General features: G+C 33.1%; 1 protein-coding gene across 1 annotated transcript in view; it reads right to left on the bottom strand.

Moving 5' to 3' along the window:
* Window positions 1-10,060: 10,060 nt before the first annotated feature.
* The window catches only part of LOC109103662 (cytoplasmic dynein 2 heavy chain 1-like), an 82,854-nt gene continuing 75,034 nt past the window's right edge, over window positions 10,061-17,880 (bottom strand). The window contains 6 exon segments of the mRNA XM_042771731.1: window positions 10,061-10,313; window positions 10,395-10,511; window positions 10,587-10,668; window positions 12,177-12,286; window positions 16,119-16,208; window positions 17,251-17,460. Coding sequence (XP_042627665.1) covers window positions 10,155-10,313; window positions 10,395-10,511; window positions 10,587-10,668; window positions 12,177-12,286; window positions 16,119-16,208; window positions 17,251-17,460 — 768 coding nt within the window. The 3' untranslated portion in view covers window positions 10,061-10,154.

Below are 17,880 nucleotides of genomic sequence, written 5' to 3'. Positions count from 1 at the left end.
AATTTTGGGTCATTACATGAAGTTTCTCAAGTCATTATTATGAGTTTTGAATTTTTACGAGAATCAGTCATTGCATTACATTTTCTCAAGTCATTATTACGAGAAATTTTGACATTTTTACAGGAAACTGTCATGTGATTTCTCTCAAGTCACTATTATGAGAAATAATAGTCATTACATAAGCCAAGTCATTACATAAATTTTGCATTATGAGAAAAGTTTTTATTATTATGATTATCTATTTTTTACTCAACTGAGACAGAAACATTACTGAATTTGTGTTTTTCGTTCTCAGTGGTGGCCCTTTTTTGATTCTCATTTCTCTATTTTTACTCAGAAAAGTAGTTCCATTATTATTTAAATCAGCACAATGGCAGTGAATAAATATTACCATTTTTTTATATAAGTACCTTATTTTATTTTTTACAGTATTTTTTCTTCTGGGAGCTTTGTTTTTTTTTTTTTTTTTTTTTTTTTTAATAGACCTAAAAAATGACAAATTTTCTTCCATCAAAATATTTTATTATTTTTTTAAATATGGGCTGGACATGTTCTTGTCAGATTTCATGATTAAACAAATGAAAACAAAAGGGACCACACATACACACACACACTCTTCAGCTCCAGGACTTGTAGATGAAAGTGGTCTGCTGATGTTTCATCAGCCAACAAAAGCACTTCATAACACACGTTTCCACTCATATAATTATCTCACATATTTATTCAGATGAAATGATGTTCTCCGTCTTCTCTGTCGGTTCAGTGTGATCCGTGATGATGTTCTCCAGCAGTGCACCCCCGGACTCTCCTTCATCTCGCTGTAAATCCGCAGGTTTTCCTCTGTTCCCTGATCAGAGTTTAATTTAGCGGCGGCGCACTCTGCTGTACAGGAGCGCCGCAGGGACGGATGCTGACTGTGTGGATTTAGACTTTAATTGCAAGGCTTTAAAACTTTGACACGCAAAATGAAACCAATGATTCTTTCTCCTCTGTGGAGAAGAGAGAGTTTCTCGTGCCACTGAGCCAACGCGCATGTCTGAACCCTGACAGCACACATACATCACGTCTATTTTACAGTGTTTGCTCATCTGTAATACATCTATACCACGTTTCAGATGTCAAATAGACATTTAGAAGATGCCTTTAAGATGTTTATGATTTAGGAAATGCATGTAAAACTGACATCTGAGAGACGTTTATACACAGCAGAGGCTTTCCAGATGAAGCGATCTTTAACAGACGTACGTGTGCTATCTGAGAAGTCTGTCAGCTCCACCGTTTTCAACATGTATCGTGTCACAAAAGCACCAAAATAAATAAACTTTGTCACGTTTGTCTGAGGTTTGTTGGTCTTTTTTTAAATAGAATATTTATGCTATAATTTAAGCTTCTTTATCTTCCGTTCTTCCCTTTCTTTGAGGTTCACAAACGTCACTAATGCATTCATTTACGAGTGAATGGCACCAGAAAGTCGTAAGTATGAGTGATAAATTTGGTATTCTCTACTTTTATTATTAATAATGTTATTCTCTGTTGTAATTTTCATAACCCATTGGCAGGTGTTTTTGCTTTATTAAAACATTAATTATACAACAAATTTGATGCACTGCTCTAAAAGTGATGGTTAAACTTTTACAAATGTTAAAGTTTGCTTAAGTATATATTTCTTCTTGAAATTTGGTCAAATGTTCACTACATTTGAATTTATTCGGCAAATGCATTTCATTTTCCTATTATTTGCTGAACCTCAAGCGAGCATAAAAACTTTTTTGCCAATGGATTTTTCTTCCTCTCTTTTTTAGAAATTTGGCATTTCCATCACTTACATGCACATAAATACAGGGTGATGGAAACATAACACATGAAATAAATGATTTAAAAAAAAAAAATTCCAATAAACTAAGTTGCATGTACAAAATACAAGTATTTAAAATTATATAACAATTCAGTTTACTACACTTCATATAAATTGAATAAAAATTCAGCAGAAACATCTGATGCACAGTCTGTCGTCATTTTGTAGCTTAAAAAAAAAAAAAAAAAACTATATCGCCATCTTGCACCATTTTGTTGTTTGTTATTTTTTAATGTCTATATCATTTTTAAGTTTTCAGTTTTATTTTAGTACTTCAACTTTAAATGAAAGTGAAAAAAAAAAGTTTAATGTTTTTATGTTTTATTTCAGTTAATGTTTATTACATATCTTAAGTAATGCTTTTAAGTTTTTAGTTTTAGTAAATGATAATGACCCTGCACCTGATGTCATGATTATGACTCTCCAACTTGTAAAAATTATGCAAAATCAGTAATGAAGGAGTTTTAGACATTTTAGTGTGGAAGAATTAACCCTTTGGGGTCGATGTAGGCGCTTTCACAAAAATACAAGTTTTATTCACAGGGTTATTATAGTCAACTAATACTAAAACCATAAATATTTTCCATGAAAATATATATTTTTTTACATTTCTGCCAGTTGTCAAAGCAACATTTATCTTGTTTTTATCAGTTTAAGTTGACTAAAACTACTAAAACTGAAATGAAATTAAGAAAAAAAAGATCGACATTACCTGAAATAAAAAAAAAATGAAATCATAAAATATAAAAATTCACAATATTAATAAAGACTATAATAAGCTGTGTGATACTACAACAATCTCCTCTACACTTTCCCCATAGACTTCCATTATAATTTTTCATTACTGTAAACAGATTCTTTACAAACTGATAGGAGTAAATTATTTTCACTGGTAATAAACAGCATCTGATATGCTGATGTACTGAACTTTAAGGAATTCATGAGAACAAAGTTGTGCATGTGCTAATGAGTATAAAAGCAACAAATAAGAAATATTCTCACAGCTTTTTTATCATTACGGTTTGAGAGGAATCACACTAATATTTTCACATGAACGAGTGAGCGGTTCAAGGTGTGGTCGCTGCAGACAGATGGAGAAAATGAGGTCAGGTGTGGGTGGATGTGAAAGTCAGGTGACCTCTGACCTCTGTGGGGGGGGATCTGTCACATCACGGCTGCACGCTGCCACTCACACACACATTAAACTTTCATCTGAGACTCTACAGTTCAGCATTTCAGCCAGAATTCCCTGTGAAACTGAGCTTTTCAGCCGTTTACATCATTGTGTGTGTGTGTGAGATTTCATCAGCGTTGCATCAACGTTAATAAAAGGAGGGATCGAGCGATAAAATGCTGAGAGGGGTGATGAAACACACATCAGGCCCCATGAGACATACATTAAACACACACACACCTAACAATCTGACACACATTTCTGCTGAAGAATTCATTACAGTCATCATGAAACAGCGTTTTACTTCTGTACTGTGACACATTTCCAGGATGCAAGATATGCAATGTACTGTACAAAACTGTATTTTCCCCACAATGCACTGCGAACCTGGAATAATAAGTTATTTTTTACATCATCTTGACTCATTATTTGATCGGACTGCCAATAGTTCAGAGATTAAAATTTAAAATGCATGTATTAAAAATGTAAAATAATCTTCTTTTTTTCTGAGATCAAAACTATAACATGCACATAATGAGGTCATGTGACAACTAAACTATTAAGGTCAGCATGAAAAAAAATCACCCTGTTTTCTAAATATATTAGCATTGTACATGTTATTATTTAAACAGTTGGCATTAAATTACCACAAAGTAAAAATTCCCCCGGTGCTACCATTGTATATTTCAAAATACCATAGTATTACCATCTGATACAATCACTGAATCACATCACAAACATCTTAAGAAGAATTTACAAAATAAAAGCCAACTGCTGAAACCCCGCCTCTGCATTTGCATACACTGATTTGCATAAGAATCACGCCCACATCTCAACATCCAATCAACAAGTTTTTTGTACTTCTTGTAAATACTACATGAGAAATATAAGAAATATATATATATATATATATATATATATATCTATATATATATATATATATATATATATATATATATATATATATATATACTTTTAATTTTTTTTTTAATCATTGTATATATTTCATCATGTTTTTTACACATATACACAGATTCCAGCACATAGCACGCAGGAAAAATATTTATATATTGTGGCCACAAAGAATTAGTTCCTACAACAAAATTTGTTCCCTTATGCTCATGCATTTATATGATTAAAAATACAGGAAAAAATATAATATTGTGAAATATTATTATGATGTAAAATAAAGTTTTTCTATGTTAATATACATCAAAATCTAATTTATTGCTGTGATGCAAAGCTGATTTTTCAGCCTCATTAATCCAGTGTCACATGATCCTTCAGAAATCATTCTAATAGGCTGATTTATTATCAGTGCTGGAAACTGTGCTGCTTAATAATTTTTTGGAACCTGTGATACTTTTTTTTTCTCAGGATTCTTTGATGAATAAAAAGTTAAAAAGAAGAGCATTTATTTAAAATAGAAACCTTTTTTAACAATATACACTATCATTCCAAAGTTTGGGGGTCAGTAAATTTTTATTCTTTTTAAATTTTTCATTCAGCAAGGATGTGTTAAATTGATAAGAAGTGATAGAAAAGATTTATATTGTTAGAAAAGATTTCTATTTTGAATAAATGCTGTTCTTTTTAACTTTTTATTCATCAAAGAATCCTGAAAAAAGTATCGCAGTTTCCAAAAAAAATATTTGGCAGCTGTTGCCAACATTGATAATTCTAATAATAAATCATCATATTGGAATTATTTCTGAAGGATCATGTGACACTTTATACTAGAGTAATGGCTGATTTAAATTCAGCTTTGCATCACAGAAATAAATGATATTTTAAAGGATATTAAAAGAGAAAACATTATTTCATATTGTAATAACATTTTGGCAGATTACTGTTTTTTTTTCTGTAACATTACAAGTCTTACTGACCCCAAACTTTCGAACGGTAGTGTATAAATATATATATATATAAGGGGTGCACATAAGTGGTCCGCATGCGCGACTAAAATAAGAAATGCGCTGTGTAAATTAGTTCAGAGCGCGCGTTTGCGTACCAACATGGTTTACAGCTGTTAATGCACAATTACAATTTTAGATCGACAAACTGTACAGTATAAGATCTCTATTCAAACTGAAAGCATAAATCTAGACTAACGTTTTCAAAGCACAATGCAAAACTGTGATATTTCATTCACTGATGCTCTACAGTCAGCAGCGCTAAACCCTGAAGCGCATATGCTTACTTGCCGGCAACCCGCCAAAATAAAAGCATGCTGATTTTAAGTTTGAAAATGAAAAATTAAAATAATTGAAATTAAAAATAATAATTAAGGTTCAAATTAAAATAATAATAATAGCGCATTTTTTTTTTTTTTTTGTTTTATATTAATTGTTTTTTTTTGTATTTAAAACTCCCTTTTTATTTTAAAATAAAATTGTATTATCACACTTTTATATTTAGTTTATTATTTTATTAAATAAATAATAAAGTGCAATAATATTCTCACTATTATTAAATAATTTTTTATAGTTATATCTGATGGGTCACATGCGCCGTGTGAGGACCAAACCAAATCTCCAGGTTCTCATATGAACGTATATAGGAAATATTTAAAATATAAATAAAACATAAAAATATGCGGCTTCATTGTGAAGAACATTTGATTAATCTGAAGAACCTTTTTCATTATAAAAAAAACCTTTTGTGCAATAGAAAGAACTTATCCAACTATCACTTACATAAAAGTATGTTTTTGTTTGTATGTTTGTTTTTACATTTACCATGGAATTGTCATGTTTTTTACTATAGAAATACCATCTTTTTACTATGCATGGCTATACATGTCAATTCTATAGAAATGCCAAATATTAATTTTTATATTTGCCTATGGAACTATCATTTTCTTTACACTTGCATTTATCCTAGAAATACCTTTTATTTATTTTTTTATTTAAACTTCATGGAAGTACCATGTTTTTTTTTATTTTTACATTTACACTTTAGTGTAAAGTAAATCTGAATAACCTGAAGAACCTTTTTTCCACTATAAAGAACCTTTTGTTTCCATGGACGTGAAGGGTTATGCATGGAGCCATCATTGCAAATAAAGAACACTTATTTTTGTAAATTTGCATACCGCTCACAAGGTCACGTACTAAATAAATGATGGCATCCTCTGACAGTGAGACTTCCCATCTTACACAAGCAGAGACACGCCTTTCCATCTGTTTGTGTCTTTCTCTCTTGATTTCTTCATTTGACATCTCATTTCTCATTTTCTTTCCATCTGTGAACATTACATAAAGATCCTGCAGCTAAACATGAGCGGAATAATTCACTCCCAAACGACGGATCTGATCATCTTCTCACCGTCATGTGCTTCTAAACCTCTAGGAGTTCCTCTGAGGAACATGGAAGGAGATGTTGAGCTTCCCGTCCGTTATGAAAGCGAGCAGCGTGAACATTCAGCTCAACATCTTCTTCTGTGGGTCTAGAGTGAAGTTAAGGTGAGCAGATGATGATTTCTGGCCGGACTGATTCTCTAAACACACGTCTCTGTGGTGTATTTAAATCAGACGCGCTGCGGGCGTCCGCTGACAGACAGCCATGAGAAAAATGAACCATGACAGGAAGAGAGAAATTAATGAAGAGAATCAATCAAAATCATCTCAACACACACACACTCGGCCCGCAGGTCTGTTTCCTAACACACGGCATAACTCTGCTCTGTTTCCTGTTTTGCAGTTTGATTGTGTGTGTGTGAGAACAAGAGACACACACACACACACTCACACACACACACACACACACAGGTTCAATTCAAGTCCAATTAGACAATCACAAGCTTATACAACAATTATCACTTACATAAAAGCACTGAAAATTAAAAATTTTTAGTTTTTGTTTTTTTTTACCATTTTTACATTAACAGTTGAACTACCATGTTTTTTTTTCTTTACATTTACCATGGAAATATTAAGTTTATTATATTTGCCAAAGAACTACAATGTTTATATATACGTATCATGGAAGAACCAATTTTTATTTTTTTTTAATTACATTTAACATGGAAATACCACATTTTAATATATTTATCATGGAACTAACATTTTATTTTATTAAAAAAAATAATAATAAATTACATTTACCATGGAAATACCAAATTTTGTATAAAAACCATAGAAGTACCATGATTTATTAAAATTATATTTACATTCATTATGGAAGTACCATGTTTATTTTTATTTTATTTTTTTTTACATTTTTATGGAACCATGATGTTTTTTTTCTTTACATTTACATTTCATGTTAATTATCATGTAGTTTTTACATTATTAATGGATACCTTTTTTATTTTCTTTTTTATTTACATTTACTATTGATCAGCCATGTTTTTCCCTATATTTACCATGGTAATAGTGTTTTTTGGACATCATACAGTAGTAACACCTTTAGTACCTCTGAAGTACTGCTGTCCAGTTTCAGGTGGACACTGTGTGTGTGTGTGTGGGGGGGGAGTTAAAGGTCAGCATTTTGATTTATGTTGCAGTTTGGATTTTAAATTCCACACCAGAATCCAGTATTCTCTCTCTCTCTCTCTCTCTCTCACACACACACACACACACACACACAAACACACTGACCTTTGATGTGCGGATAAAAAGCCTCTCCATCTGAAAAGTCAAGAAGCTCCAAAACTTGTGTGTGTGTGTGTGTGTGTGTTTGTAAAAAGCCTCCACCAAAAGGGCAACTAATCAGATCTCACGACTCACCCTCAAGAAAAGAGACACGGAAACAAGATAATGTCAGTCTAAATGAGTGTGTGTGTGTGTGACGCAGACAAGGGTCTCATATAAATCAACACTACAGCAGTACCGTAGTACAGAGATGGTAAAAACCATGGCGCTGTACAGATGTATATATATATATATACAAAAAGTACCCTAGTGCTACCACAGTATATTTCTAAATACCATAGTATTACCATCTGATACACTCTAATAGCATGGTGAAATTCCTCAGGAGTGAATGAGGGTGTAAAGGAAAAGGAGGATCAGAGGAGAAACACAACGCCCATCATCTGCATCCTGATCTCACACGCATCACAGAGGTCAAAGGTCACGCGTCATACCTGCTGCTGTACAGATGGGTCCAGAGGGCAGGTGACCTCTTTAACGTGAGTGTGGGTCAAAGGTCGTCACTGGAAGATGAATACTAATGTACTGCACACTCACCAGTATGCTGAAATAAAGCTTTCCAACAGCAGTATGTTCCAGCCGGAGCCATAAAATCACCATCACTGTACTACAGCAATACCACAGTGCTGCTTGTTAAGAGTACAAGGTTAAAGATGAAACAGATGGTATTACAATTAAAATTTACAAATAAAAAAAATAAAAAAATATTAAAACAAATTCCATATAAAAAAATTAAAAATAATGTATAAAATATAAACTAATACAATTATATAAATTATTATATAAATGATAAAATATAAATTCTACATAAAAATTAAAACTAATGTACAAACATGAAAAATATAAACAATATATAAAATATGAAAATGATAAATAAAATATGAATATATTTAAAATACGCTATTTTAAACAAGAAAAAAAAATATTACAACAAAAATAATACAAATATAAATAACATAAAATAAAATAAAAATCATACATAAAAGATTATAATATATAAAATCTATATAAAACAGAACTAATATAGAAATAAAGTTGTATTTTATGGTTTCAGCCATTTTTCTTGTTTCGCTAAATGGTTTCCATGGTAACAGTGAGAGTCTGATGCAACCGATGAGGGCAGAATCACACACACACACACTCGCACACACACGCACACACTCGCACACACACACACACACACACACACTCGCACACACACGCACACACTCGCACGCGCACACACACACACACACACACACACACACACACACACACACACACACACACACACACTTCTTCATCCTAACGCTGCAGACAGCAGTGAGATTCTTAAACAGGACACTGCTGGCAGAATGAAACCTAACAAAACATTCATCCCTCATGTAAATAATTCAGACACGAACACAAACTATAACTGTAGTATGGATACGAAGCACAGCACTGAATCCAGATGATTAACTACATTTGTCATTATGTGCAGCAAACAGCCAGCGTGACATACTGTATCCCACAATGCAATGTGCTCGACTTGAGCTCTGATGTCCAGTGTGATTGATGTATTGTGTGCAGTGTGCAACAATCTTCTTTTTGAATCGTTCCCAAAATGAGCAAAACTTATAGTACGTTGGGCTTTTTAGACAAGAGACGGTTAGAAACCACATAGCAACAACTCAGAACACTCTGGCAACTATACTGTTGTGGAAATTTTCAATTTCAATTCATTGAGATATTACAGTTTTGATTCATATTTTAATTCTAATGTTAAAGTTTTAGAAATTTTGTTGTTTTTGCCATTTTTATTCATTTTCATTACAGTTTTAGTTATTTTAGTGCATCAAATTAAATTAAATAATTAAATGTGAAAAGTTGCCTTTGCGACTATATGAAAAAATTAACAATATTTTACTTTATTTCAGTTAATATTTATTTAATTTTTATGGTTTTAATTTTAGTTAATGAATATAACACTAATAAGAAAAAGAATATTAAATAAGAAACACACATCATCTTTGAAATTATTTCCTGTTTGTATTTGTTATGAATTTATTTTATATTTAAATTTATTTTATTTTTCCCCCTTTTATTTGTATTTGTATTAAATATCTGTATTTTCTACAATTTATTTCTGTCTCTTTCATTACTGATTTAATTAGGTTTTTAATTATTGGTTTAATTTGTTATATTTTTTTTTGATTTATTTCTGAGAGAGTTGCAGTTAGATATATGTATGTATGTTTTTTTTTTTTCTTTCTACATGCTACATGCTGCAATGTTAAGTACTAAAATTGCACTAAAAATAAATGGAGAGACAGTGATGGATCTTGATGAAAAACTATTTTATTTAATAATATAAATACCCGCAACCAGACTGATTAAAGCAGCTTTAGTGCAGCAATCATGACAAAAACACCACGATATGCAGCTAAAGACATGTAGGGTGAGCATATAAAGCGCTCACATTATAAACGCCCCAGTGTGTGTGTGTGTGTTACTGCTGTTTGAGGAAGAGCGCCGCTCCGCTCTGGATCCATGTGTCATGATCTCCAGCACACGGCAGCTGCACGCTCGTCACCACACACTGACGCTCAGCGCTGCTGTACACGGGCAGAGAGATGCACTCGTCCGGAGAATAACTTCCCACGGCGCTCTGAAACACACACACACACTCTATAACACACAGCCTTCACTGAAAACACCAGAAGAGAAAGTGTGTGTGTGTGTGTGTTACCTGTGGGATCCAGGCCATGTAACACGCAGGGACGGCAGACACACTGGGAGAGTCGTGATGGCTCTCAGCCAGACGCTTTCCGTCAAAAACACAACCTTCCAACTGCAAGCCGCCAACCTACGGACAGAGAGAGTTCAGTAAACACCAACCGGCAGAGCTCAGTTCAATCCTGTTAAACATGCGCTTCTCTACCTTCACTTGTAGTTTAGCTTCAGCAATCTGACCCCTCCAGGACGTGACAAACTTCAGACTGTCCATAGAGCAGCTCATCAGCCTGACCGAAACACCACATTCAAACAAAGCATTTCATATTCCCCCCCGAAGTTCAGCTGCAATCTTATTTTTAACGATGTGATTTCTGCAATGCACAAAAAACTGGTGGAATCGCAGAATCGGGATCTAAAAATGGAATTTACTGTATAGAATTGAGCAAATTTTCCATTACTAAATAAATCAAAATTAGGGCTGTAACATTAATTCAACTCAAACAGCGATGCAGACTAGCATCAGTCTTTATTAAACCACAAAAAAATGTACTTCTCAAAGTAATAATAATAGCAGTATTAGTAATGCTTCTACTACTATAGTTATTGTTAATAATAACAATATAGATTCATATTTTAAATTAATATTATTATTACTATTAAAACAAGAGATTTTTACATATAAGTTTTAATATATACAATTAAGTTTAATTTTTATTTGATTCATTTGAAACTTTTTTTTTTTTAATTATTCAGTTAAGTTTTATGAATTCATGAGATCAGACCGTCTCTGTTTAATGATGAAAATGTATGTAAAACAATTAAATTAAGATTGAATCAAAAGTGAAATGGGAAAGGAAAAACATTCAACAAATATTTAAATTTGAGGGACTTTAGGCTGTTTTTGTTACCGTAGCTTTAAGACTTCTTTATGTAAATGAGCTCATTTTAGTGCAGCAGCAGTATGTGATTTAGATTAGTAGCTGAGTTTAGTTTAACAGGTGTGCAGGTGATGTACAGTAAGTCACCTCGAGGTTTCAGTTCAGCAGGTGTTTATTAGAATAATGACCTTTTATCACGTTTATTTTAGCATGTGTAGGTGACGACTCCAGTCCATCAATTAATGAAAAGCTGCGTGTTTGTAAGAAACAAATCCATCATTAAGATGATTTAACTTTAAACAATCGTTCCCGGCTAAAATACGAGTCCATAATCCATAATAACACTAAGTCCAGTGATTTCAGTACTTGTGGATTATTGTGATGTTTTTATCAGCTGTTTGGACTCTCATTCTGACGGCACCCATTCACTGCAGAGCATCCATTGATGAGACACTGATGCAATGCTACATTTCTCCAAATCTGATGAAGAAACAAACTCATCCTGATCTCGGATGACCTGAGGGTGAGCACATTTAAGCATATTTTCATTTTGGGTGAACTACTTCTTTAAACTTAGTTTAGCAGTCAGTGTTATTTTAGTATCACGATCCTGTTATAGTTCTATTGATATTTTGAATTGTAATATTTTTTGCTTTCATTTTAGTTTTAAGGTTTTTGCAGTTCAGTTGTTGTAGTTTTGTCATTTTTATTAGTTTTTATTTTTAAATATGTCTACAGTTCATTTGGTATTTCTGTTTTAGCTTTAGTTATTTTAGTACTTAATTTAATTTTTTCAGTTAAACTTCATTTCATGTCATATTTGTTTTTTTTTTGTTTTGTTTTTTTATTAGTTTTAGTTAACTATAATAACCCGTGCACAAGTCTCCTCAAGTTCACTTTCACAGGTGTGTGTTCACCTGGCGGTCTCCTGTCTCAGCGCGTTCAGGAAAGTGTCCGGGTGGAAGAGCTCCGACAGATCCAGCATCTCCGACAGCAGTCCGCCCCTCTCGGCCCTCTCCACCCATCCCTGCGCACACACACACACACACACACACACACAGAGATCAGTGTGTGTGATGACTGAAGTGATTGGAGTGCTGCTGGAGTCAGTTGTACAGTAACAATCGCTGTTTCCTTCTCAAATCTCTCCCTGCACCTGCCGCTTCTCCTCACGGGACGTCACGCTTCAGAATGGCAGAGATTCACACGCTGCGTCTTTCTAAGAACAGTTTCTCTATGTGTCCATCTTTACTGTATTTGTTCATCAGTAGCACATTTAAGACATCAGCATACTGTACGCTCAGCGTGTTTTTGTGCAACTGTTACAGTAATAAAACTCAGTATTGATGAACAATAAAAACTAATTTTGTGCTTAGAATGAATAGAACGTTATCATCTGTTTGTGTGAACTTTAATATATGCATCTTTAAGTTTGGGGTCGCTAAGATATTTTAATGTTTTTTGAAGTCTCTTCTGTTTAACAAGGCTGCATTTATTTTAGCAAAAATACAGTAAAACAGTAATTTTGTGATATATTATTAAACAGCTGTTTTTTTTTATGTGAATATATTATAAAATGTAATTTATTTCTGTGATGCGCAGCTGTATTTTCAGCATCATTACTCCAGTCTTCAGTGTCACATGATCTTCAGAAATCATCCTAATATGATGATGATTTGCTGCTTAAGAAACATTTCTGATTATTATCAATGTTGAAAACAGTTGTGCTGCACAATATTTTTGTGGAAACTGATACATTTTATTTTTCAGGATTCACAGATGAATAGAAAGTTCAGAAGAACAGCATTTATTTGAAATAGAAATCTAATTTTATTATCAATGTTTATAAATATCTTTACTGACACTTTTTAACATTTTAAATATTTTTTCTGATTGATGATTTTGTTATTATTTTATTTTATATTTTATTATTTTTTTTTTATTATATTTTTTATTTTATTATATATTTTTTAAAAAAAAAATTGTTGTGTAGTGTATGAATAGGCCTAAGCTGTTATATTATAAATTAATACATTTATATAAATAAATAATTCATTAAAAATAATTATTAAATAAAACAGTTTACATTTATTAATTTAATAATACTAACAGCAAACAATCTGCATCTAAAATTAAAATTAATTTCTGTTATCTCCAGCCGAATTAACTCAGAAACGCGTCACATTACAGATTATATTGTCTTTCAAATTCACTTCAGCAAGATCTGTGTTTAACAGAACACTTTCTCACACAAACACGCTCGATTTCCTGTTTATTAGAGTCGGTGTGTTTCTGCAGGTGTGTGCTGTGCTCAGATCTGTTCGTCGGGAATCGACGGCTCACATTTACAGATTTCACAGATCTCTGTAAACAGCTGCTGCTGTGGAAATTCGACTCGCTGGAGCAGGTGTGCGTCATAACAGCGCTGACGGATAAGATACAATTATCTGTTAGAGGAATCCGTCCCGAGGTCGATTACAGTCCATCTCGGGGTGAGTTTCGGCATGCAGACCTCGATGACCTTCATTTTGGTCAGTCTGTGCATTCGCAAACCTGTTTTATAAGCATTTTAGGGGCCAAATTTGACCCTTAAGGCCTACAGCAGACAGTTTCTTGGAACAAAAAACAATCATAACTTAGTTTTCAGAATCATTTCGGAGCCTAAAATGCTGTTTTGCTACTCCAAGACTTTCAGACTTGCTCTGAATGGACTGTGGAGGAAGTCTGAACTCAGAATTGCTATAATAGTGTAAAGCTCTGACACTCTTTCACCTAAATTGTCCCGCTCAAGAACACTCAGCCTTGCTCCTTCATTGGTTTACAGGGCTGTTTGGTTGAGTTCAGAGCCGGAGGGAGCAGATCAAATCACCATCATCATCATCATCATCAGCCCAGCTGAAGAAACACATTCATCATGAGGAGTGTTTCTGTCGGCTCGCTCCGCAGGACTAATTACAGTCAAACTGACTCACATCAGCAGCGGCGTCCGGATCGGACACACGTGACAGGTGTTTTGTGGACACGGTGGCTCATTTCCAGCTCGTGAAAACATGTCCAGCTCACATTCTACACAAAGAATATGCAGCCTTTTTTTTTTATAGAGTTTTAATAGAGTTTTTTTATTTGTTATAATAGTTATCATTCTTACATTCATAACTGATATAATAAAGTTAACTTTCTACTATATTACAGTAAAATACTGTAATAAAAATATTTTTAAATCAGATAAAAGGCACTATTAAAGGAAATTAAAAGAAATTACTACAAATATAATCACGATGTATAATATATTTTTATTTAAATACTACTCCGACTTATACTAATAATAATAATAATATATAACACTAATAATTATAATTATTATCATTTTAAATAATTTAGAATTTTAATTATTGCTGTTATGGTATAAAAACAACAATAAAATAAAAAAACTGTTATCGGTTTAAATTTATAAAATTACAATATTAGATTTCAATACTACTGCTGTAATGCAATAATAATAATAATAATTATTATTATTATTATATTGTTGTATTTGTTATATTATTACTTTTTATATTATTTTTATTCTTGTTATTATTATATAACAACATTTTTTTTTTATTTTCTTTATGAAAAATATATTTTATAATTATTCTTAATAATAAATATTAAATAATAATAATAATAATAATAATAATAAAAACAATAATAATATCAAATACAATAATAATAATTAAAAGTCGACCGATTTATCGGTTTTGGAACTATATGTTATAAATCCAATGCCGATAGGTTTCCCGTTTCCTGTTTTCATTTCATTATAAAGTAATTAATTTGTTGACTAGATGCTGCATTAGCACAGAAAGAGAAATAGTATGTTTGGCATGAAGGCTGAGAGGATGCAAACCTCAAGCGGTTAAACAGTGTGATCAAAACACACGCAAGTCCGACCCACATGTTTAATGTCATGACTGTTACAATTAATTTGTGTTAGTTTATATCTATCTGGCCACTTGAATGCATTTATTAGCGAGTGAAGTTGCAGATTTAAAGCTGTGACATGAGAAAACACCTTGATGTGTTCATTCAGCCGAGAGAAATCCTGCTGCGCCGCAGAGCGCCATTCACACAGTTTTACATTAAATTACATTATATTTGTCCCAAATCATTGTTAATGTGCATAATATTTTAAAAAGTACTTGGTGTGTCTTTGTAATAAAATAAAGCACTGTTTTAGTTTTGATACAGTATCCATTTAAAAAAGAATATCGGTTGATTAATCGGTTATCAGCCAGTGTGGTCCAATCTAGTTAACGTGGCTTTATTGCAGTAACAATACAATAAAGTCAATAACCTACCATTGTGAATTTTTATATGTCTACATGACATGATGCTTCATAGAAAAGTTGTTCAATCACCAAACTGCATTGAGGAATACGGGCATCGGAGCGCTGAGACCCCGTGTTATCAGAAACGGTACGTCACGAGCTTCACAGAGCTGGAAAAACCCTCATATGATCAGATGAGTCACTGCGGCCTACATTCCGACGGCTTTACGCTCGGAAAACAATGAGAGATGCCTCGACATACGCGGCGGCGTCTGCTGTTGAGCCTGACGGGAGACCCACAGCGGTGCGGGTTAACGTCTCCAGAGACTCATTAGGTCAGATGATCGCTCTGCGTGGCCCTATTACAGCAGGAAAATATGCCAGCGATTTATAAGGCCAGGTGCATCCTGAACAAACATGGCTCCTTCGTGGCATTCCCGCATTCTAGGATCATAACGCTCTCACAGACAGGGCTAAACAAACTGGAGAACACCTGGAGGAGGTCAAACACATTCCAGCCCTCTGGATCAACAGCAGGAGTTTGTTTACCTGAATCGCGAGTGCTCGGGACACGACGGCTCGCAAATACTGCATCGGGTCTTCAGGGCCTTCCCATTTATTCTGCCAACTCAACGGACACTGAGAGACAGAGAAAGATGTTAAAATGTCAATACAACTTTCCATCAGAGAGTTTTTTTTTTCACAAAATAAGAATAAATATATATATTTTTAAATATATATGTATCAGCTTTAATACACTTATCAATAAGCAGTGCACATTTTTATTTACTCAAAATTACTAAAAATTTAAATTAATAGAGAGTAAAAAGAAACAAGGGAAAAAAACTAATAATAAAAAAAAAATTACTTTAAATATTTATATATTTTATATTTCATTTTAATTTAAATTTTTTTCTCACTAATTGGTACGATTTTGAAACATCTTTTTTCTCTTTAATACAATAAGATACTGTTTCACATGTGTGCATTTTCCTACAAGATGTCATGATCCAGCATTGTTAGCATTAACAAAAAAAAAAATTATTTTAAAAAAAAAAAAAAAAAAATATATATATATATATATATTAATATATATATATATATATATATATATATATATATATAAAACATCTGTGTTAATTAAAATAAAAAATAAAAAATTACTAAAATAAAAATGGTCTGAAACAAATAAAACTAATAAATAAAATAAGACAAGAAAAAACAACAAAATTACTAATATATATATATGTGTGTGTGTGTGTGTGTGTGTGTATTTCACTAATCAGTGGAATATTGTGCCATCTTTTTTTTTTCATCTGGCTCATGTTTGCATTTTCTTCTGTCACTGCTCATAATTCTAACCTTAAAATTATGAATAGAATTATGCATAAGATAAAGTTATGCATGTGAACATGGGCTGAGAATTGGACAAACTGTTGTATTGTGGCTCAGAGGAGACAAGAATTGAGTCTTTGTGGCAGTTTTTCTGTATACAAAAAAATACAAAGCATCTTCACCTAACAAATAGTTGTCAACAGCAAAAATGCTACGAAATGCATCATATTTTGTGAGAAAGTGTGACATGCTTGAACAAAACTGACACTGTTTTTGGAACCAGCATCACAAAATGATCATATTGTATTGCTTCATTAATCGAGCAGGTGCCGGCGTTCACTCTCACCTCTTGGTTCAGAAGCGCAGTGGCCAGTTTGTGTACGTCAGCGGTCAGGAGGGACGTGCCTCTGATGACCTTACTGAGCGAGGCCAGCGAATGGTGAATGCTCTGGACCAATCGCACCGCATTAAACTGCTCCAGCTGGATGAATGAGAGAACGGGAGAGCCGACGCCCTCGCTGGGGGGAGCCACCTTCTGATGGATCAGTGAGGAACCCTGAATAAGAGGAAAGAGCCAATCAGAGAGCGGCAGGAATCAATAACCAATCACAATCTAGACTCAGCATAAAGACACGCCTACGGAATGTTTAATGCATACTGCACATTAAACAATTGGTGGAACCTGACTGTTGCATATCAAATTGGCAAAATACATTTTTTTTTTTTTTTTTTTCAATGTCCAGTAGTGAATCTACACAGGCTTGTATCTGTCTGCCCGGAGATAAAACTGTGTTTACGACTTCACAGGATGCATTTGAGTGGCACATTTCAGCTCTGCTTGTTTTATGAATCTGTCACAATAGGCTGTTATTGAAGGATGAGCGCATAAAAACAAGACTGAACTGACAGAAAACTCCTTTCACATCTTTCAGTAAAGGGACAATAGCAAAAAAACAGCCCTTTTAATTGCAAGGGT

This window comes from Cyprinus carpio, chromosome A15 (genome assembly GCF_018340385.1).
Source record: "Cyprinus carpio isolate SPL01 chromosome A15, ASM1834038v1, whole genome shotgun sequence".
Taxonomy (NCBI): Eukaryota; Metazoa; Chordata; class Actinopteri; order Cypriniformes; family Cyprinidae; genus Cyprinus; species Cyprinus carpio.
Note: the sequence above shows the minus strand (reverse complement) of the source record. Positions and strands in the feature narration are given on the sequence as shown.